Genomic DNA, 24,309 nt, shown 5'->3' on the forward strand with positions numbered 1-24,309 from the left:
GTGGCATTGTTGACATAAAATATTGCTTTCAAATCTAGCAATTTTTGGAGAATGGGTAAGTCAGTTACATCGGCTGCAAGTATTCTGCTGGTACTTATTTTATTAACCCCCAAAAGGATGAAAGGAAAAGTCAACCACAGTGGAATATTGTTGACACAAAATATTAAAAATAATTAAAGAAAGACCAGTTGAGGAGACAGAATGAAGAGACCATGAACATGTAATGAGAACAACATTGGTGCTAAACTGTCTACTTACATTTAGATCAGTTAACTTGTGGTGAACAGTACATGATTTAAGTACCTGAAATACAGATGTTGTACAGGCTTGCATAGTTTGGACAATTTATATCCTGTCATTGTTTATGTTCCTCCAGTCATATTTTACTATTTAAATCTATGGCTAAAACATATTTAACCATTTAGCGTTCAGATTATTCTGTCAAATGTAATGCCTTATCATTCACATTGTTTTTAATTAATCATATATTATCTCATAGCTTTGAAATTTTGATGATATGATTGTACATTTTTAGAATGGCATTGAAGGGCAGGTGTGATAGTCTGAACCTGTCTGGTTAGAAAATAAAAAAGGTAGCATATTTGGGCTGGATATGGCCAATTTAAATGTAATGCTTATTTATTCACATTGATTTGAATTACTCATGCATTACCTCATAGCTTTGAGGTTTCAATGATGTAATTGTTTATTTTTAGAAGGACATTTTTGAGTAGGTGTGCAAGGCCAGATCTGTCTGGTTTGAACATAAAAAAGGTAGAATATTTTGGCTGGATATGGCTAGTTTAAATGCTAAAGGTTTAAAATTCCGAGTTTCATGTAGCCCCCTCCATTCACTATCTTTATTTCACTGCCATAAGCTATCACACATCTTACACACATCACATATTATTCTCTGTATATACTCTCTGTTGTTTCATTACCATACACACACCATATATAGTTCTGTATATACACTATTCATATTTCATTACCATACAACGCTGCTCCTTCATCATCACTACCATCATCATTTTGCATCTGCTTTCCATGCTGGCATAGGTTAGACAGTTTGTCTGAAACTGGTAAGCTGGAAGGCCATGCACCAGGTTCCAATCTGATTTGGCATGGTTTCTATCGCTGGATGGCCTCCCTAACACCAACCACTCCAAGTGTGTAGTGGGTGCTTTTTATGTGCCACCAGCACAGGTGCCAGTTACATGACCTTATATACACACCAATCATAGTGTTTTATATACAATGTCTATGTTTCACTGCCTTTTACTATTACATACAGTCTTCTATATATATATATCCTCTGATATTTCGCTAGCATATACCATCACATATCTTATAACACACCACATATAGCCTTCTATATATGCTATCCATGTTTTGCTACTATATCCAATTATACGTAATACCCACATTATATACAATCATATACAGGGAATGTTTCACATTTCACTACTATACCTCATTGTACACCTTTTATTTGTTATATGCAGTTCATATTGAGAAAAACTAGTTTTATCATAAAGGAAATGAGATCTATCTACAACTTGCAGTCACCCATCACAGCAGTTCATGACCTGAACACATGGCTGTTTGCATTGTTAATTTCTCCATTGCAAATGGTACATCTACACCTCAATCTGCCCTAGATTCTTTTGTATCAATAATATTGGTTTGTTGTCTGATCTTTTCCACTAGAGGAGGCAAGAAAGCTGAGGGAATAGATACTGATCAATGTGCCCATATCTAGTATACACAAGTGAAGCTGTATTAAATGAAAAAAGCCACTTATGTGTCATACTTAATGTATACATACCATTGGTGAACTGGCACTTTATTGGTTACAACGACGAGGGTTCCAGTTGAAACGAAATTAATGTGCAAGTGGCTGAGCACTCTTCAGACACTTGTATCCTTAACATAGTTCTCAGGGAGATACAGCATGACAAAGAATGTGACAAGGCTGGCCCTTTCTTAGACGGGTACTATTCATATTTTCTAGCTCCTTAAACTGGAGCAATGTGAAGTAAAGTGTCTTGCTCAAGGTTGCAATGTGCCACTGGGAATCAAACTTGTGACCTTATGATCAAGAACCGACTATCCTAACCACTAAGCTATGTTATTGCAGTATTTGTCCTGAGACAACATCTCTTATGGACATGCTATGTTAAAAATGATAAATACTGGGAGTGAGTTGAAAATTCATCCCAACAGCAGCCAGTGGGAATACCAAATGCATTTTGGTCTTTTTAATAACATGTACTCACAGCCAGCCATGAGCTACATTAAGGTTTTGTTGCCTCTGATAGAGGAAATGGTGCACATCATGTCAATGAGAGATGTTAAACTCAGGTTGTATTCTGTGGTAACTGGTCTATCAGTGATGTATTTACATTAAGTATGATTCACAGGTGGCTATTTTACTTGTTCACATGTTATGACTTCAGTTTGTGCTATGATAACTCTCATGTCCATTTTGACATATGAATGTCCAGTTGTTTAATCAACCAGGCAATCTGCTCATTAGATTTGTGGCTAAGTTCCACAGACATGTGAACCTTTAACGTAATTATCACAGTGATAGACATGTGTGACACACCCTTTTAAATTATAGGTTCAGTACATCTGCTAGGCTTCCCCACACTTTCCATCTCCCCAGTTTCACTCACAAAGCTTGATGGTACCATGTGAAAAGTGTCCATGCTAATGCCATGTAAAACACCGCCAGCACACTCTATAAAGGGGTTGGTGTTAGGAAGAGCATCCAGCCATAGATACCATGCCCAAACAAACAATTGGAGCCAGGTGCAGTTCTCTGGTTTGCCAGCTCCTGTCAAATCGTCCAACCCATGCCAGCTTGGAAAATAGGAATAAAATGATGATGTCGTGTCTAGAAGGGAAGTCTGATGGTTTTTGAAATGGTAGGTGGAGTTGTGTGCTCAGTGGCATTGTATCTCACACATGATTGCATTTCAGCAATTCTAGAGCAGTAGAACACGTGACATAGTGTATTTTGTGATCAAGAAATTTCTTTTTTAAATGTGGTTTGTTTATTCAAATGCAGTAAAATTTTCAGTTTCTCTTTTAATGTGGGCTATCAAGGAAAATACGACATTATTTTGGAAATACAATATGTTTAATATGACATTGTTTGGAAATACAATATGTTTAATTGTAAAACAATATTGTTTTGGTTAGAAAACTTCAAGCCGATTAGCTCTGTATTGAAAAAAAAACCCCACCAGCAAGTGTGCGAACAGTTTGAACAGTGCAAGATATTGAGGCCATTAGGACAAGCTGTAATGAATGGCCTTTGTTGTTCTGTATCAAACTGTGTTGCTACATTAGACATCTCAGATTGTTGTGCTCAGATGATACTGTGCCTTGATTTAAATTTTCAGCTTTATAAGGTTACGATTATATCATAGGGAACATGGAAATAATTATTAGCATCATCATTTTCCATACTTTTCTTGGCCATTAGGTAATTTAACCAACATATTGCTTATTTGAGCTAGTGCTACTAACCCCAAGATTCCGAGTTCAATTCCAGGCAGTGACCTGGATAAAAATAATAATAATAATAATAAAAATTACTATTTGTCAAGAAAATACTGCAATTCCTCATGATATGGTGTGTTGCACAATTCAGAACTTTCAGGCTATGCTGCAATGTTTGTGAGTGAAATAATGGAGAGCATTTAAATGATGTTATTTTTCAAGACAAGCTGGACAGTTACTGATGTCTTAACATGTTTATAAATAGCATACAGGCACAAACATGGCTGTGTGGTTAGGAAGCTTGCTTCTCGGCCATGTAGCCTTAGATTCAATTCCAATGCACAGCACCTTGGGCAAGTGTCTCTTTTATATTTCTGAGCTGATCAAAGCCTTGTGAGTGGATTTAGTACATCAAAACTGAAAGAAACCTATCATATCTACATCTTTATCTGTGTGTGTGCGCACGCGTGCCTTTCTGTAGACACCATGTAATAGTTGTAGATGAACAGCATCCAGCATCATCATGCAAGCAAGATTGTTCGTCTCCGGACTTCTGTAAAAAACATATTTAGCTATAGGGAAGTATTACCTTGCCTGGAAACAGGTGAGGGTTGGTGACAGGTAGAGCATCCGGCTGTGGAAAATTTGCCTCAACAAATTCCCTACTTACTCATGCAAGCATGGAAAAGTGATGATATAATGCTCTGTATGTATAGGCAATAAAGATTGCTAATATCCCGTTTATAAATACAAAATTCAAGTAATATCATGTCTGATGATATAATGTATAGGTACATACTATTAGCGCTCAGGTTGACTTGCTATCTAAAAGCTCCAACTTGAATTGCAAACTAAAAGCAGAGATATCACAGCTGCATAATGATGGTTGTCTGTAGGCAGTAATCAGTTGAGCTGGTACATGCATTAACCCTTTGGTTACTGTATTTATTTTGAGATGTTCTGTATGTTTTTCAATTAATTTTAAATATAAGAAAGAATTTAGTAAAATAACGTTATCATTAAGCTAGTATTAGGAATATAAATTGTGACTAACGTTTGGTGGAAGATTTTAATTTAAAACTTATGAAAACAAGACATTTGTAGTACAGAGCCAGAGGCGGTTTCAGCCAGATTGGTATCAAAAAGGTGAAAAATATCTTGATCATTTGTTAACCCTTTTGTTACCATATTTCTGTTGTGATGCTCTGTGTTTTTTTCAATTTTAAATATAACAAAGCATTCAATAAAATAACTTGGTTATCATTAAGCTAGTGTTAGGAACATATATTGTGACTAATGTTTGGTGGAAGATTTTAATTCAAAACTTATGAAAACAAGACATTTGTAGTACAGAGCCAGAGGCAATTTCAGCCAGGTTGGTATTGAAAGGGTTAAAGGGGTAAAGTATAAACAGGCAAAATGACTGGTTCACTGGTTCTCAACTGATGGACCCCTTTGAGTACTATTTCTTACTGGTGGACCTCCCCTTAGCCATTTGGTGTTTAATAAGTAAGTGATGTCAGTGTACATGTGTGACAGAGCACTGATGTATTGAGAGAGGAGTTGTGCATAAGGGGAATTATAGGCAGTGTTCAAGAGAGGAGACTGTGCTGGTTTGGTCATATGATGCAGATGGATGAGGACAGATGCATAAAGAAATGCCAATCACTGTAAGTGGAGGGTTGTTGAAGAGATGAAGTATTAAAGGTTGTCCTCAAAACACTGAGCCTTGCGAAGGAGTTGACAGCGAACTGAGAATGTGATGCATTGCTGTAGTTAAGAAGACCCATCCACCACAATAGAATTGACATCCCAAAAGCAAGGTGCCACATAAAAAGCATTGGTCAGGGTGATGGTGCCATGCAAAAAACACTGGTGATGGTGCTATGTAAAAAGCACCCGGTATACTCTGTAAAGTGTTTGGTGTTATGAAGGGCATCCAGCCTTAGACACCAAGCCAGAAAACATACGGTTGTGCCCCCCTCCCCCTTGCCAATTTGTGTCAAACTGTCCAGTCCATGCCAGCATGGAAAATAGATGTTAAATATGGATGATGGTGGTGGTGGGTATCATCATCGTCATCATCCAGTGTTTTAAATCTGGGTTTTGTCTCTATTAACAAGGGTGGCCAGATCTACCTCAATGCCATAGCAACTGTGTTAGGCAGGTGCAGCCCACCCCAACCTTTGGGCTTGCTGGTGCCCATTCTCCTTTGCTATCATGAGGCTTTTTTGGAGCTGGATTTTCTACAGGGAGCATGTCCTTGCTTACCCCCAACCTCAGTTTCTAGTCACGAGTGGTCCCAAGACCAAGGCCTTTACCACAATTTTTAAGAAATCTAGTGGAAAACTAGCTCAGGAAGGCAGGGACACTACTCTCTGAGCCCCCCCCCCTATATTAGTATATACACACTTGTATATTTTAATGTCTACAAATATTGATTATATTGTTCCCCAGTATATTTAAATGTATAACTCATCATCATCATTTAGCATCCATTCTCCATGTTCACATGGGTTGGACAGTTTAATGAGCTGGCTGGTCAGAGGGCTATACCAAACTCTATTGTCTGTTTTGGTATGATTTCTACAGCTGGATACCCTTCCTAATGCCACATGCACAACCATATTCATATGTGACAATTCGTTTATATATTGCAAAATTAGAGTATTACTGTGTATTATAAGTTATAACCAGTGTATGTGTGTGTATTTCTATCCCTTAAATCTCTCAACTGCCACAAAGCCACACCCCTTCAATACTACTACCCCTTCCCAGCTGAGGAGTTTTTGTCTTGTAAGGTACTTGGTGACCCTGTTGGTGCTGGTGCCAAATTAAAAGCACTCAATACACTCTATAAGGTGGTTGGTATTTAGGAAATGCATTCAGCTGTAGACGTCCACCTTTCCATGCTTGCATGGGTTAGATGAAATTTATTGAGGGAGATTGTCTAGGGGTGGATGACTTTCCTGTCACCAACACCTCCATGATTCCAGGCAAGGTATCTTTTCCTTGTGGCCAGAGAAATTCTTGCGGAATATTGGAAATGAATGACAGTGGCCAGACTAAAGGAAAATAACAGCTTGCTTGGAAACAAGTGAAGGCTGGCATTAGGAAGGACATCTGACCATAGAAAAATTTACCTCAATGAATTGTCTCTGAACGATAAGGTACTAAAATGGTGATGATATATATAATCATCATCATCATCATTTAATATCCATGTTCCATGCTAGCATGCGTTAGATGGTTTGACAAGATCCAATGGGTCTAAGAACTGCATCATGCACCAATGTCTGTTTTAGCATGGTTTCTATGGCTGGATGGTCTCGCTAACACCAACCACTCTTTTTTGTGCCACTGGAACTAACGAGATTGCCATGCAGCTTGCAAGACTACAAATCTTGAGGTATGTGTGTTGGAAGTCAACTTTATGCTATGAGATGGTGTTAAAGATGTTCCCCACCCCTCATATTTGTAGTCTTGTAAACTCTCCCTATATATATATATAGAGACACACACATAAGCACACGTATTTTTGTTGAAAGCTCTTGATTCACTGTTTCCAACATTTCCATTCTTTCTAAATCTGTCTTTGCCAATCTTTATTTACTGCTATCATTCTTCTCATTCAATCTCTGTTTTATTCCAGTTTGTGCCAAAGAGATAAGGAATCAGAATCTGAAACAGACCAGTTGTATTTCAAGTGAGTTCTCTTCCTGTTTACCATTTTCTATTCATATATAATGCACACTCTCCTGTATAATGAGCTTCACTGATTATGGGTTCGAAATCCCAGAAGTGTATTGTTTGGCATTATTGAAGATAATAGGGAGCTGATGAGCTTTTTAATGATCTGATTGAATGGGCCTACACTTAACATGAGTCTATTTGTAGGCCAAAGAATGACAGCTGTTGTTGTCCCTTACCCACCTCTGACATTTTGTAATACTTTGTTTTCTAATTACTTCTTAACTACTTGCAGTGGCTATGCTAGTATAGAAGTACATGAAGAGATGCTTATGGACACTGTCCGCACAATGACCTACAGGTGAGAAATTGCTCAATATTTTATTTACCTTTGCTGCTGTGTCCTTGCTTCATTTGTCTCTTTGTGTTTCAATTTATTTTGTTGCCTTTTTGTCATATGTATTTTCTCCTTGTATAAATATTTATGGAGAGCCAAAGACAGTAAGGCTAGGGTGCTACACAACTAAACACAGTGATGAATTTAAACCTTTCTTTGACCATCTTTCTGATAAAATACACTACCGCTGAAGTTCATCAAGAATTAAGTTAGTTTTTGGAACATAATAAAGCGGTATCTTACGTAAAATTATGATGGGTGGTTTCAATTATAATATAAACATTTTAAAACGAAAGGTTTTATTTTAGAATATATAAGTGCATGCACATTCATAGATACACGAACACACACATGCATATAATGTTTATAAATATATAAGATAAAAAAAATTGGCTGTGAGATAAGTAGATAGTTTACCAACTACATGGTTCCAGGTTCAGTCCCACTGCATGGCACCTTGGGCAAGTGTCTTTTACTATAGCCTCGGACCAACCAAAGCCTTGAGTGGATTTGGTAGATGGAAACTGAAAGAAGCCCACCGTGTGTGTGTCTGTGTTTGTTCCCCCAACATCACTTGCCAACCAATGCTGGTGTGTTTATGTCCCTGTAAATTAGCAGTTCAGCCAAAGAGACCAATAGAATAAGTATTAGGTATACAAAGAGTCCTGGAGTCGACTAAAGGTGGTGCTCCAGCATGGCCACAGTCAAATGACTTAAACAAGTTAAAGAGTATATCGTAATCAAGAGTAGTAGTCTCAGGTAGATGAGTATTAGCAGCATTTAAACCTCATTACAGTTATTGTGTTGAGTGTCTTACATAAGTTACATTACACTGTATCTGTGTGTGTGTGTGTATGAGTGCTTCACTTTACATAGAAGCAACAGTAGTTACAGAAACTTCATTATTTACATTATTTACATTTGACAGATATTTGTCCTCATCTTGTTTGTTGTTAACACAACATTTCGGCTGATATACTGTCCAGCTTTCATCAGGTGTCTTGGGGAAATTTTGAACCTGGGTTCTCATTCCTAAGGTATTTTTTGATGTTGTTATTATTATTATTATTCCGGTCACTGCTTGGAATTGAACTCGGAATCTTGGATTTAGGAGCCTGCACTCTTAACCACTACACCATATGCCCGTGGCGTAGTGGTTAAGAGCATGGGCTACTAACTCCAAGATTCCGAGATCGATTCCAGGCAGTGACCTGAATAATAATAATAATACAGCATCGAAAAATACCTTAGGAATGAGAACTCAGGTGTGAAATTTCCCCAAGACACCTGATGTTCAACTAAATGCTTCAAAGTGGTGCCCCAGCATGGCTGCAGTCCAATGACTGAAACAAGTAAATGATAAAAGATAGATATCTTATGCTATAACCACACACCTCTGACACTAACCAAAATGTTTGTTATATTCCAGGGAGGCAATTCTCAAGAATCAGGAATTATTTAAAGACAAAGTCATTGCTGACATTGGTGCTGGTACAGGTAGATTCATCTTTCTGTCTTCCCCATATTTTCTCACCTTGCACATCTCCCTATTTTCTGATCTGTCTATCACTTTATTATACTGCTGCTTTCCACCCTTCCTATACTGTCACTTGTTACCTCCACCTTCGTGAGTCACTCCTATATCTTTCAGTGCCCACCCTTGCTAATATTTATCATTGACCACACCTCTACCCTTGTTCATCATTCACCTCTACAGTCACCTCTACCCCTATTTCTAGTCTTCCCAATCCCATGACTGTATTTTTTATCTTATACTCCTTGTTGTACCTTGAAAGTACATTCTGATATCTTGTCGCCAACATTTTCATCATCTTTCCAGCTAATTCCACCTAATCTTTTATAATGTTGGTTAACCATGTTACTCCTGTATAGCAAGACACTTGTGCCTGTTCCTCTATCATAATTTAGCCTCTCTACCCCTGGTATAAAGCCCTCTCATCCTCTGCTACAAATCCACTCAACCGAAGGGGTTTCTTCTTTTTGCCTTGTGAATTACTTGGCAACCTCCTTAGTGTCAGTGTCATGAAAATGTACACAATACGCTCTGTAAAGTGTTTGCTGTTAGGAAGGACATGTAGCTGTAGAAATCATGCCAAAACAGACACTTGAGGTTGATGTAGTCCTCCAGATTGTTGGATGCTGTCAAACTATCCAATCCATGCCAGCATGGAAAACGGGCCTTAAATGATGATGATGATTATATATATATATATATATATATATATATGGCACTTGTACCAGTGGTACATGAAAAACATCATTTGAGCGAGGGCATTGCTAGTGCCACTGGACTGGCTCCTGTGCAGGTGACACATAAAAACACCATTTGAGCGTGGTCGTTGCCAGTACTGCCTGACTGGCCTTCATGCCAGTGCCATGTAAAAGCACCCACTACACTCTCGGAGTGGTTGGCGTTAGGAAGGGCATCCAGCTGTAGAAACTCTGCCAGATCAGATTGGAGCCTGGTGCAGCCATCTGGCTCACGAGTCCCCAGTTAAACCGTCCAACCCATGCCAGCATGGAAAGTGGATGTTAAACAATGATGATGATGATGAGCTGAAAAATTAAAAAAATTTCAAGAATGACTCAAGTGTCGGAGTTTTGTGCATGATAATATGCCATACATCAAATTCAGCCCTTAAGTCACCTTTGTAACCTTTCAATTGATTGAATGTGTGTGTATGTGTGTGTGTGTGTGTGTGTGCGCGTGCGCACGCATATATTGATACTAATATTTGTATGTTTTCTATTTCAGGAATTCTTAGTATATTTTGCATTCATGCTGGTGCCAAGAAAGGTAGGAGCCACTGTCTTAATAGTCACATTGTTTTATCAGTTATCTCTCCATCCTTGTCTTCAATCAGTTACCACTACTCTTGTGTCCTATCGGACTCCCCATGCAGTATATTTGTAATTCCAATACATATAATGTATGTACTCTTAGTTATCCCAATATTTTTGTGTTTTATCAGTTGTCCTAATACCTCTAACCCATTACAAAGTAAGCTTTTGGAAAGTCTTTAGATAACATCTTGGTTGTGATATACATCTGGCAATGTGATGTATATATTGTACCAATAATGTATTGGTAATGGTAAAATTATTAATTAAATCCTTGTTTGCCTTTAGCTTTATCTCTTTTTATTTAATTTTACTTTCATTTTGATGGAATAAGCCTCCTCTTTTATGCTAGTCCTAGATATGCAAAAGATGGACTGGTCACAGCTGGAATAACTTTAATCAGACATTGTGTTTGTAATTTTTTGGTTCAGTTGTGGAGCTTTTATTTTCGGTTTGATTGGCCATTTCAAAGTATTATATCATGTGATCAAATCATTGCATGCTTATTGGTCAATTTCAAACTTTGGTAATATTTTGTACTACATTGTTAGGCAGGAAGTTTGATTATAACAACATCCCAAACTTGGTAAACAGTCAGGTTTAGTAACTTAAGGACATTTTTCATTGATAATAACTTACGAATGGACTTAAGAAAATTGGTTGTACACTTCCATATAGTTGATTATGTTGATTGTTTTAGGAAATGGTACTTCAGTACTTTTAGCAGTGTCTTCATTTGAACTGATTTTTGATTTGGTTGTGTAATACTTCATTCACTCAGACATTACACTTTTATTCTCAGAATAGTAAAAGAATTATGGGTTCACTTTTGTAAATGCATTTTCCTGTAACATGAGGGTACACCCTGAGATAACTTCATCCCCAATTTCTCTCTTTCTTAACTGGGTTAACCAAGTATCACTTCTACAAGACACCCATACCTGTCTCTCTATCATACTTTAACCTCTTATCATCTGGCTACCTCCTTTGAAATTACATCCCTCAATCAAAGGATCTTGTCTTGTGAGTTACTTGGTGACCTCACTGGTGCTGGTCATCTGGTTCCTCTTGTCTCATGGAAACAGGTCACTTTAGTGGTTTCTGTGGTGCATGAGTCTTTTTATGGAGTAGGAGTACCAGTCCTATGTCCAGCCTTCATCCTTTCTCAATCTAGCTACGTAGAATGCACCCAGTATGCTCCATGAAGTGGCTGGCATTAGGAATAGCATCCAGCCATAGAAACCATACCAAAGTAGACATTGGTGCTTAATGCAGTCCTCTGGCTTGCCAGCTCCTGTCCAGCCATCCAACTTATGCTTGCTGTGAAAAACAGACATTAAATGTTGATGATGATATTGTTTTATCCCAAGTTGCTCAAATCCATTGCTTAAAAGCTCCCATTTTGGATTGGTGAAACTGGTTCTTGTTGGTATTGTTTAGCTTCAGGTTAGCCTTGCTCAGCATTATAGATGCTCAACACAAACAACACAATATCTGATTAAAGTTATTCCAGCTGTGATCAGTCCATCTTTTGCATATCTAGGACTAGCATAATCCAGTATATCTTTTCTTTTTCTAAGACAGTAGGGTGTAATTTGAAGGAATCTGGCTGCTATTTCTAACAGGGTTAATGACTGTGTAGAAGCTTCTTTGTTGTCTTTTATGTTGTGGTGTTGTGGGAGGTGTTATAGTTCAATCAATTGATAATCTCAATGTATTACTGGTACTTCATTCCATGAACACTGGCAAAATGAAGGGTAAGCTGGATCAAGAATTCAGAATTGACAAGTTAAAACTAAATATCATTTATTTATTTATGCATCTTGCCACTTCACTGATCTCCAAACAAATCTTAGTTTAACTACATTGGCTTTTGTTTTTGTAAGTGTACTGTTGACTTTTTTAAAGCATGTCTTTATTTTTAACCACCACCACCTCTCACTAATTCTTTCCCTCTATCTCTCTGTAACACTCACCCTCTATTTCATTCTCTATCTTTCTGACTCCCTCCCTCTATCTCTGGCTCTCACCCTCTCTGATTCTCTTTCTCTCTTCCCTCTCTGTCATTTCAGTGTACGCCATTGAAGCTAGCAACATGGTAGTTCAGACACAACTTGTCATCAAAGAGAATGGCATGGACTCAAAGATATCTGTGATAAAAGGAAAAGTGGAGGTAAGATGGCAGGAGACAGTTTGTTGCTAGCCAGGGTAGAGGCAGGACACAATGTTGATAAATACAATAAAGAGAACATTTGGGACAAGACACAGCAATTAAGGCAGAATACAGTGTTACCTGCAAATCTAGAAACTTGAGGAGACATGAAATAAATCTTTTTTTTTTATCCATTTTGTAATGGTAGAACTCAAAGTAAATAATACATGTAAATATTGGGTTAAAAAAACCCTTTGTATGAAAAAGGTTGAAGGCTGTTCCTGGGACTTGAACCCACATCATCTGTATACATGACAGACATTCTACCATTGTACCAAAGCAACCCTTCAAATTTCTTCATCCACTTTATAAGTGTGTGTGTATATGCACACATACACACACACATACATACACACACACACAAGGTGCAGAAGTGACTGTGTGGTAAGTAGCTTGCTAACCAACCACATGGTTCTGGGTTCAGTCCCACTGCATGACACCATGGGCAAGTGTCTCCTACTTATAGCCTCAGGTCGACCAAAGCCTTGTGAGTGGATTTGGTAGATGGAAACTGAAAGAAGCCCAGCATATATATATATATATATATATATATAGGGGCCAGAGGAGGCTGGCAATGGCCATGATTGGTTGATGCTTTTTACTTGCCACCAGCACAAAAGCCACATATATATATGTGTGTGTGTGTTTGTCCCCCCCCCTCCCCACTGCTTGACAACTGATGCTGGTGACTTCATGTCCCCATAACTTAGCAGTCCAGCAAAAGACACCGAGAAAATAAGTTCTAGGCTTACAGATTATAAGCCCTGGGGTCTATTTCTTTGACTAAAACTCTTTAAAGAGGTGCTCCTGCATGCCGCAGTTAGATGACTGAAATAAATAAAAGAGTAAAAGAATATATATATTTATATATATTTTCTGTTTTCTTGCAGGATATTGTTCTTCCTGAGAAAGTTGACATCATTGTCAGTGAATGGATGGTGAGTTATTGTCTTCCTTAATGGATTTTGTTTGTATTTGTTTCATTTGTTGCTTTTCCAGTCTGGTTATTTCATTGCATCTAAAATTTCATCAACCAAGCAGACCAAAGCAAGCCAAGCTTAAAACAATGTACCCTTAGAAACGAACCCGCATTCCTCTCAAGGGGTATAACAATGGCTGTAGTAAGATTTGATCTCATCAGCTTAGGTCAGTAATCTGATAACTTAACCCACGTGTGCACAAACATTCAAACAACTAAAGTGCTTTTATTTGGAATTGGCTATACATGCTGTGAAATTTGTAGCCCTGTGTTGCCAAGGTTACAAATCATAAATTTTAGCCAGTAAAGAAATTATTATTATTATTATGATTATGATCAGACAGTGAGCTGCCTGATTCGTTAGCACATTAACCACATTACAACAACATCCTTTGCTAAACGCTACAGCTTTAGATAATCTATTTGAACCTAGAAATTCTCAAAATATTTCCTCTACTGATTAATTTTACCTTAAAGTTCAGCTATTGTTCAGTGACCTTTTCCACTGTCCCTTTGTTCAGGCACCTTAACAAGTCATGCTGTGATATCTGCTATTGCTGCTACTATGGCTACATGACACTACTTGACAGTACTGATACTGTATACCTCAACCAACCATAACTACTAATTGAGTTGGAGTACAAGTTAATTTCAGTAATGCTTTTTGTTGCAACACGTTGTGATACCCATGCTGGTGGCATGTAAAAAGCACCATCCAAACATGGCCGATGCCAGTGCCACCTTGACAGGCTTTCATGCTGGTGGCACGTAAGAAGCACCAACCGATTGTGGCCGTTGCCAGCCTACCCTGGCCCCTGTGCCGGTGGCACGTAAAAAGCACCCACTACACTCACGGAGTGGTTAGCGTTAGGAAGGGCATCCGGCTGTAGAAACACTGCCAGATCAGACTGTAGCTTGGTGCAGCCTCCTGGCTTCCCAGACCTCGGTTGAATCATCCAACCCATGCTAGCATGGAAAACGGACGTTAAACGATGATGAAGATGACACTAGAATAGTCTGCCGATGCAAGACATTTTTCTGAACTTTGGTTATTTTCTTGTATTTGAAAAATAAAGAAATTTTCCCCAAATAGTTTACAACCATTAAACAATCTATGTAAGGTAATACAATATCTTTTCTCTGCTTTCATTTATTGCCATCACCTCCATACTTTGTGTAACTCCTCAATGGTATTGCCCAAAAGTTTTCACAAACCTCTCATTTACGCGTATTGCAATGCTTCAAACAAATTACAACATACTCTTTCTTGTGTTTTCAGGGTTACTGCTTGTTGTATGAATCTATGCTGAAGTCTGTTATTCATGCACGTGATACATGGCTCAAATCGGTAAGTAGGCACTAAACCTCCTTCTCCATTGTTTCTCTTCTTTGTTTGTTCTTCTCTCTCTCTCTCTCATATTTCTTCACTCACTTCTATTCTCCTTCTTTTCCTCTACTCTACTCTCTTGTAGTTAAAACTAAATTCCTACCACCACCACCACCATCATTAACACCACTACCACCAATAATCACCTGTGCCACCCACAAATTCTTCTACCATTAGAACCACTACTAGCAACACCTCACCTACAATCACCACAACCAGTCACGTCACCACCACATTAACTAATAATCCCCTCTCACTACAACCACAACAATCATCATCATTGATTGTCAACACACACGGCACCATTACTACACACTACACCAGTACCACACAACATCTGTACCACACACAACACCAGTGCCACTTGTAATGCCAGTACCACACACAACACATCCCACTACAATCACTATTACCATCATGACACAATTACCTATTACTCTCACTACCAGTAATACCACCAATGACAACCACCATTGACATACTAAAATATTCTTCTATTTCAGAATGGTTATTTATTTCCGTCTACTGCTACCCTTTATATTGCCCCTTTTGTAGATGAAGATTATGAAGATAGGTAAGTACTTAACCTGCTTCTTAAATCTCAACTGTTTCTCTTTTATTTCAGCTTCTGTCTTCTCTCTTCTGTCTCATACTTCTTCTTGGCTTCCTTCTGTTTTCTGCTGTTACATTTTAGAAAATGTTCTTTCTTTTTTTTGTTTCAATCTCTTGTCCTTCTCTTCTTCATACGCTGTTGCTGTGTTCTTTCATTTGTTTTCTGATGTCTTTATTCAGTCAGACAAGCTGAAACGAACAGTTATGTTCCTTACTCAATGACATCACAATATCAGTCATAAAACTTGAACCTAAAACTCTGTGGACAGTAGTTCAGCTCCTCATTCCTGCAGCAGCCACCAAGCTATCTCTTGCTTTTATACTTTAAATAAAATATATAATCTATCTAATATATTGAGTTGAGAAACTTTGAATAAGTGAGACTTATTCATGAAATTACAATACAAAAGCTCTATGGGTGTTTAAAATCTGAAACAAGCAAGGAAGATAACTTCAATAAGGTCAGCCAATTGAAATTTTTGAAAGAAAAAGCATGAGTGCAGGTATGGCCGTGTGGTTGAGAAGATTGCTTTCTTATTCTACTATAGCAACCCAAGGTGCTACATAGTGGTACTGAATCTGGAACCATGTGGTTGGGAAGCAAGCTTCATACCACACAGCCATGCCTGCACCAATATGGTTGACTGTGTTGATATCTTGTGTGTGACATTGTTGCTATATTGAAGGAGGTAACTGTGTTGAAATCTTGTCTGTGATGGTGACATGTTGTATTGTATGGTGAAAAGTGTGTTTTTATTTGCAGGCTTGGTCTTTGGGAAGATATGGCCAGTCGATACAAAGTTGCTATGAAAAGCATGATCCCATTTGCCAAGAAATGTATTTCAGGTTGGTAATTTCTATTACTTCATTAACTCTTTAGTGTTTAAACCAGTTATATCTGGCCCAAATATTCTGTGTTATGTTCAAGTCAGCCAGATCTGGCCTTACACATATACTACAATGTGGCTGTGTGGTAAGTAGCTTGCTTACCAACCACATGGTTTCAGGTTCATTCCCACTGCGTAGCACCTTGGGCAAGTGTCTTCTACTATAGCCTTGGGCCAACCAAAGCCTTGTGAGTGGATTTGATAGACGGAAACTGAAAGAAGCCTGTCGTATATATGTATATATATATGTATGTTTGTGTATCTGTTTGTTTCCCCAGCATCGCTTGACAACCGATGCTGGTGTGTTTACGTTCCGTAACTTAGTGGTTCGGCAAAAGAGACCAATAGAATAAGTACTAGGCTTCCAAAGAATAAGTCCTGGGGTCGATTTGCTCAACTAAAGGCGGTGCTCCAGCATGGCCACAGTCAAATGACCGAAACAAGTAAATGAGTAAAGAGTAAAAGAGTATTATTGTGATCTCAAAGCTACCATATAATGCATGATTAATTGCAAAACAATGTGAATAAATAATATTACCTTTGACAGAGTAATCTGAAAGCTAAAGGGTTAAATCTACAGACATTGTTATAGGAAATTTGTGTTTGTGTGTGCACGCGCATGTGCACATGTCTATATGTGTGTGTGTAGGTGAGTGAGTGCATATATGTATGCATGAGAGTATATGTCTCTACATAAACTGTATAAATACATTAACTGTATAAATGTATTTTGCAAGATCTGTAGAGTAACCTCTTCACTCCTCAACGTATGACCACAATTATTTTTAAAAAATTCTTCATATTTTTCTAAATTAGTATTATATTTATCTCTCTTTCCTTCCTTACCTCCACCTGCATTTCACTCCTCTCTTTCTATCCTTACTTCCTTCTGCACTTCACTTTCCATCTCATTTCTTACTTCCAGCTGTGCTTAACACAACCCCTACCTCCTTCATTCTCCTTTTTTTCTGAGCTTTCACATGTATACATAACACACTTTCACTTTCTCTCTCCTTCACACACACACACACACACACACACAAACACATGCAATTGTGTCAAGGACCTATAATCTTTCAAGGGATGCTAGCATCCTAGTTGTCTGGTTTATACCAGTGTTCAGTGAAAAATATATGAATTCGAATATCTTTAAATAAGCTGATATCTGCATGACAATTTCTCCATTTTCTTCCTTTTCTCATTCATTATATATACACACACGTGTGTGTGTATGGTAAAATCCATTTTCAGTGGGACTGACAACTTATTCAAGCAAAACTTAGTTCTAGTCAAAATAAATTTCATAATAAATTTATTGGATCAAATGGAAAAATCATTGTTGGAACTGACAGAGTGCCAGCATGTGTGTATGTATATATATATACATAAATTAAATTAGAGATAAAACCACTATTAGGCAAATCAAACAATGAAAAACATAAACCAAAACATAGAAATAAAAATAATTTTAATTTTAAATTTTATATATTTTGTATATTAAATTAATTATTTTTATTTCTATGTTTTGGTTTATGTTTTTCATTGTTTGATTTGCCTAATAGTGGTTTTATCTCTAATTTAATTTATATTATACTGTAAAATTAGATTTATTCCTAAATCTAATTTTTCCCTGTAAGTTTGGATTTACTCCCTAATATTATTATTATATATATATATATTATCTGAATTTTATAGTGTTAAATATCCATCACGGCTTGTCTTACCAATCAATTTTGCGTAAAAAATATATAATGGAGTGTTTCTGACGAGCGTATTTTATATAATTGGTTTGTTGCCTTACCTCCATTATATATATTTTTACACAGAACCAATTGTTAAGACCAGCCGTATTGGATATTTAACACTATAAAATTCAAACAATATACCCACTTTACTAACAGTTATACAAGTGCATCTTCTCCCTGACTTATGGTATCAAGCAGTATATATATTCATATATGTTTATGCATATAAATGTGTGTGTGTATATGCAAACACAAACACACACACACTTTGTACTATCTTAATCTATTTTCAGCTAATGTCGAACTGAAACAGCTGATGATGGAAGACATAGTTGCCCCACCAGTTCAAGTTTGTTCCTTGGCTATCCACCAAGTGACGCTACACGACATAGAAAACATTCAACAGAATTTTGAGTTCAAATGCTACGGCTGGAATCGTGTTCACGGTTTCAGTTTGTGGTTTGACGTTGAATTCCCAGGAAACATAATACTCTCAACGTCACCATTCACAGAGTAAGCACACAAAAGATTTTCCTGCTCTTGTTGTTTATTTTAATTTTGTTGTTGTTGTTTATTTTAATTTTCTGTCATTTGGTTTCTAAATTAGCAAAAGCAATGTCTGATATTGCAATACAAACCTCTTAGAATCCTGATTTCTGATTCATCATCATCATTGTTTTAACATTCGCTTTTCTATGCTTACATGGGTTGGACAGAATTTATTGGGACAGATTTTCTATGGCCAGATCCCCTTCCTGTCGCCAACCCTCATCTGCTTCCAAACAAGCTAATATTTTTCACAAAATATTGGAAACGAAGGACAATTGCTTGCAACTATCACACAATGTCAAAACAGAGGCAGTAACACACACACACATATATACACATAGCTGCATATGTTTATGTATGTATGTATATATATTGTGTATACAAATTGATGTAGGACTGCTACTATTATTTTTCATGCTCCATATAAATGTTCATGTTTCACTCTGTTTTCAGTATAGTAATTACTATACTCAGTAGTATTACTAGTTATGAAATACTGAGAAAAATGTAGGAGAACTAAAATAAACATGAGTTTATATTATTATTAGTTCCATATACATTGCAACATTACGGTCGCTTGAAGCCCTTCACTGGATGTTCCAAGTGCATTTGGATGCTTCATATCAGAACAGCTTAACCACCTGTTCTAGACTTTAAACACCTTGTTAGACACTATTCTCAGTATAAGTTCCAGCAATACATGTTATAGAATGATACTAACACATGTTTTTGCACAACACTGGTTGGTATGGAATGTTCTCTATTTCCATTTACAAAACTGTGTCTCTTGATTACTTTGTCACATTAACACATTGGCCCCAGAATGTACATGTATGTCAACAACCCTGTATCTCTGTCACATTAACACACTGTATTAATACCCTATAATATACTAAGGCGGCGAGCTGGCAGAATCGTTAGCACGCCGGGTGAAATGCTTAGTGGTATTTCGTCTGCCATTACATTCTGAGTTCAAACTCCGCCGAGGTCAACTTTGCCTTTCATCCTTTCGGGGGTCGATTAAATAAGTACCAGTTACACACTGGGGTCGGTGTAATCGACTTAAACCCTTTATTTGTCCCCTCTATGTTTAGCCCCCTGTGGGCAATAAAGAAATAAGTACCCTATAATATACTGTATATCACCAAACCTCACCCAACAACAACAACACCTTTTCATCAATCCAGCTAACATTGTTCTTATATGACCAATAGAAGAAGAAACCATCTGTCTCCTTATATCACTCTGTCCCACACAAATACCAGAAGATGATAAACCTCCCCACAAACAAACCATTATAATTATGTGTCTACCTCTCAAAAAATTTAACTAACCAAAATCATAGAACCAGAAACAGGAGCCTCCTATTTTTGTGTCTGTGATTTTGTGACATTAACACACTAATTCTAAGATGTACTGTATGTTCTCAAACTTGTCTGTCTTAACTATCTTTGTCAGATTAACACACTGGTCCCAGGTTGTGCTGTATGTCCACGAACCATTCCAAACTGTACAGGATACAACAATCAAAGGCAAAATCAAACTGGAGAAGGGTAAACAACCAAGGTAACAGCAATTGTGTATTATGTTGTGTGTGTTGTTCACATACCATATATATCATCATCATCATTTCACTGTTCACTTTTCCATGCCAGAATAGCTTAGACAAAACCTATTGAAGTAGTTTTCATAATGGCTAGATGTTCTTCTTGTCTCCAACTTTCTTTTGCTTTTTAAGAAAGATACTATATCCTTTAATCCTACAAACAACTCAAAGGCTGGACATGTTTTCAAATACACCATCAATATGTGCATGTGTGTATTGACGGTGTCACAGCTTTGCGAATGTCAAGACAGTTGGGAGACAAAAATGTGCTCTTGCACACACACGCACACATGTGTGTGTGTGTAAGTATTTTGGCTTCTTACAGTTTTTGTCTACCAATTTTACTCACAAGACACTGATGAGACATTGTTCAGTAGAAGACACTTCAATACCTGGAATGGAAATGAACCTGAAACCATATAATTTCAAAACAAACATCTTAACCACACAGCCATGCTAACACCTTATTTATTATTATTATTGTTGTTGTTGTTGTAGCATTTCATCTGTCTTTACATTCTGAGCTCAAATGATGCTAAGGTGGACTTTACCTTGTATTCTTCTGGGTTGATAAAACAAGTATCAGTTAAGCATTGGGGATGATGTAATTGACTTCTCCCCTCCCCACAAATTTAGACCTCGCTTATCATAAAAAGGATCATTATTATTAGGAAGGTGGTGAGCTGTCAGAATCATTAGCACACTGGTCCATGCCAGTGCCCCCTGACTGGCTTCTGTGCTGGTGGCACATAAAAAGCACCATCCAAATGTGGACAATGCCAGTACCCCATGACTGGCTCCCATGCTAGTGGTACATAAAAAGCACCATCCAAACGCGGTGAATGTCAGTGCCCCCTGACTGGCTCCCAATCTGGTGGCATGTAAAAAGCACCATCCGAATGTGGTCAATGCCAGTGCCCCATGACTGGCTCCCATGCCAGTGGCACGTAAAAAGCACCCACTACGCTCTCGATGTGGTTGGCATTAGGAAGGGCATCTAGTTGTAGAAACCTTGCCAGATCAGATTGGAGCCTAGTGCAGCTTCCTGGCTTGCCAGTCCTCAGTCACACTGTCCATCCCATGCCAGCATGGAAAGTGGACATTAAATGATGATGATGATGATCACTGGTCAAAATACTTAGTGGCATTTCTTCTGACTCTGTTCTGAATTCAACTTCCACTGAGGTTGACTTTGCCTTTCATCCTTTCAGGGTCAATACAATAAGTACTGTCAATGTAATTGACTTACCCTCTCCCTTGAAATTGCTGGTCTTGTGCCAGAATCTGAAACCAATATTATTACCTCCACCTTAGCAAAGGCAGAGGTATTGTTTTCAGTTGTGTTTGTTTGTTTGTCCATGGACAAATATCTCAAGAACTGCTGGATGGATTTGGATGAAACTTTCAGGGATGTTTGGCCTCGTGGCTGGCACGAACTATTAGATTTTGGGATTGATCTGGTACCGGACAAGGATTCTGGGTTTTTTACTTAATTTTTGAAAGCAGTTGGGTTCATTTTTAGTATTCTCATTTGTGATAGCAGTCGAGTTTATTTCTGATATTTACACTTTAAAAATCATCTTTGGCTAATCGTTGAGAGGATGTTGGTGTTACCTTGGTGGAGATTTGTGCTCTTTGAGTGCTCTTGTTATTATTGGTTTTGATTCCTGGATTGGGCATTGTATTCTTGAGTAAAACACTTCGTTTCACATTGCTCCAGTCCAATCAGCTGATGAAAATAAGTAATCCTGCAATGGGCTGGCATCCCATTCAAAAATGGGTGATATATGCTCTACAGAAACTAGCCCTATAAGTCTATATGTCTCAGGAAGGATCTTTATCCCTCTTTTTTTGGCATTTCATCTGTTGCTATCATCATCATCGTTTAACGTCCGCTTTCCATGCTAGCATGGGTTGGACAGTTCGACTGGGGTCTGGGAAGCCAGGAGGCTGCACCAGGCCCAGTCTGATCTGGCAGTGTTTCTACAGCTGGATGCCCTTCCTAATGCCAACCACTCCGTGAGTGTGGTGGGTGCTTTTTACGTGCCACTGGCACAGGGGCCAGGGTAGGCTGGCAACGGCCCTGATCGGTTGGTGCAGGTAAAATTCTGTCAAGGTTGACTTTGCCTTTCATCCTTTCAGGGTCAATAAAATAAGTACCAGATAAGCACTGGGGTCGATGTAACTGGCTTCTGCTCTCCCCTGAACTTGCTGGCCTTGTGCCAAAATTTGAAACCATTATTATTATTAGGATGAAGAGTTGACCAAATCATGAGTTCAGGAAAAAAGGCTTTGCTGTATCTGTTCCAACTCTTTACATTTTGGATTCAAATCACATCAGCATCAACTTTGCTTTTCCATCAAGGGTTTGATAAAATCATCATCATCATTGTTTAACGCCCATTTTCCATGCATACATGGGTAAGACGGTCACAGGAGCTGGCCAGGTAGAAAAACTACCCTCTGCTACTGTTTTGGCAGGGTTTTTATGACTGGCTGTACTACCTAACACCAACCACTCTGCAGAATAGGCTCAGTGCTTTTTACATGGTACTTGCACAGGAGAAGATAGTTTTGGCATGATTTTTAGAGCTGGATGTCCTTCCAAATGCCAACCACTTTTCAGCGTGGACTGAATGCTTTTTAATTACTAACCCCTACCCCCAACTGCTGGCTTTGTGCCGAAATTTGAAGCATTTATTATTGTTATAACATTGCTGTTTGTAATTGTAATTCTTGTTGTTGTTGCAGGGACTTGGCCATACAACTGAAGTTTGCAGTTGATGACAGTGAGATGAAGGAGCAACTTTATGATACTGGCTACTGGACCACTGGAATATCAGCTGTCATTTCACCAGACAGATAACTTGCTTGGAAAATGTTTGCATGGATGTGTGTGTGTATTCTAGTATTATCATTATTCATTAACATTATTATTATAATGGCAGTGAGCTGGCAGAATCATTAGCATGCCAGACAAAATACTTAGTGGCATTTTTTCCAGCTCTTTACATTCTGAGTTCAAATTCCACTGAGGTCCACTTTGCCTTTCATCCTTTCAAGCTTGATAAAATAAGTACCAGTTGAGCCCTGGGGTCGATATAATCGACTAGGCCCCTATCCCAAAATTTCAGGCCCTCTACCTAAAATAAAAAGAATTATTACACAGTGAAATTCAAGAGTCTATATAAGTTTATATATCACAGGGAAAGTGGACATTTGGCATTTTGGGGCCTGGCTCTCTGTCTCAGATAAACCAAATTGTTTCGAAATCCCTTTTTTCTCAGATGAAGTATCAGTCCCCAAAATGTCACTCCTACCCTTTTTGCTCCTTCTCCACAAACTTACCCCAGACTCGTGAATTTTCCCAATATAAAATTGGCCAGTGCAGAACACCACCATTTCCCTCAGGCTCTACAACTACTGCTGCTGCTGCTACAAGATTAGTGGGTTAGCAGAACCATTGTAGCATCAGAAGAAAAATGCCTTATGGTATTTCCTCTGGCTCTCTACATTCTGAGTTCAAATCCCACCATGGTCAACTCTGCTTTTCATTTTTTCACGATTGGTTAAATAAGACACCAGTCAAGTACTGGGGTCAATTTAATTGACCGTTCCCTCTTACAAACATCATTACTATTATTATTATGAAAGCAGCAAATAGCTGGCTTGCTAGAGCACCAGAGTGTGTGTCAGTTTGATCAGGTACGCCCTGCTCCCCTCCAATAAATCATTCGTTATTATCGAGGCCTGTGCCTATGGTAGAAATCACTGGATTGGCAGAATCAGTAGAGCATTGGATGAACTGCCTTGTGGTATTTAGCTGCATCCCGTTACATTCTGAGTTAAAATTCTGCTGAGGTTGATAGC

General features: G+C 38.1%; 1 protein-coding gene across 1 annotated transcript in view; it reads left to right on the plus strand.

Moving 5' to 3' along the window:
- Positions 1 to 23,446, plus strand: part of LOC115216599 (protein arginine N-methyltransferase 6) — a 25,994-nt gene extending 2,548 nt beyond the window's left edge. Inside the window, exons 2-13 of the mRNA XM_029786073.2 lie at positions 7,166 to 7,219; positions 7,499 to 7,564; positions 9,030 to 9,097; positions 10,377 to 10,418; positions 12,535 to 12,635; positions 13,565 to 13,612; positions 14,933 to 15,001; positions 15,544 to 15,614; positions 16,416 to 16,498; positions 18,578 to 18,797; positions 20,292 to 20,399; positions 23,191 to 23,446. Coding sequence (XP_029641933.1) covers positions 7,166 to 7,219; positions 7,499 to 7,564; positions 9,030 to 9,097; positions 10,377 to 10,418; positions 12,535 to 12,635; positions 13,565 to 13,612; positions 14,933 to 15,001; positions 15,544 to 15,614; positions 16,416 to 16,498; positions 18,578 to 18,797; positions 20,292 to 20,399; positions 23,191 to 23,305 — 1,045 coding nt within the window. The 3' untranslated portion in view covers positions 23,306 to 23,446. The remainder of the gene's footprint in view (positions 1 to 7,165; positions 7,220 to 7,498; positions 7,565 to 9,029; positions 9,098 to 10,376; positions 10,419 to 12,534; positions 12,636 to 13,564; positions 13,613 to 14,932; positions 15,002 to 15,543; positions 15,615 to 16,415; positions 16,499 to 18,577; positions 18,798 to 20,291; positions 20,400 to 23,190) is intronic.
- The last annotated feature ends 863 nt before the right edge of the window (positions 23,447 to 24,309 follow it).

The sequence above is a fragment of the Octopus sinensis genome, linkage group LG10 (genome assembly GCF_006345805.1).
Source record: "Octopus sinensis linkage group LG10, ASM634580v1, whole genome shotgun sequence".
Taxonomy (NCBI): Eukaryota; Metazoa; Mollusca; class Cephalopoda; order Octopoda; family Octopodidae; genus Octopus; species Octopus sinensis.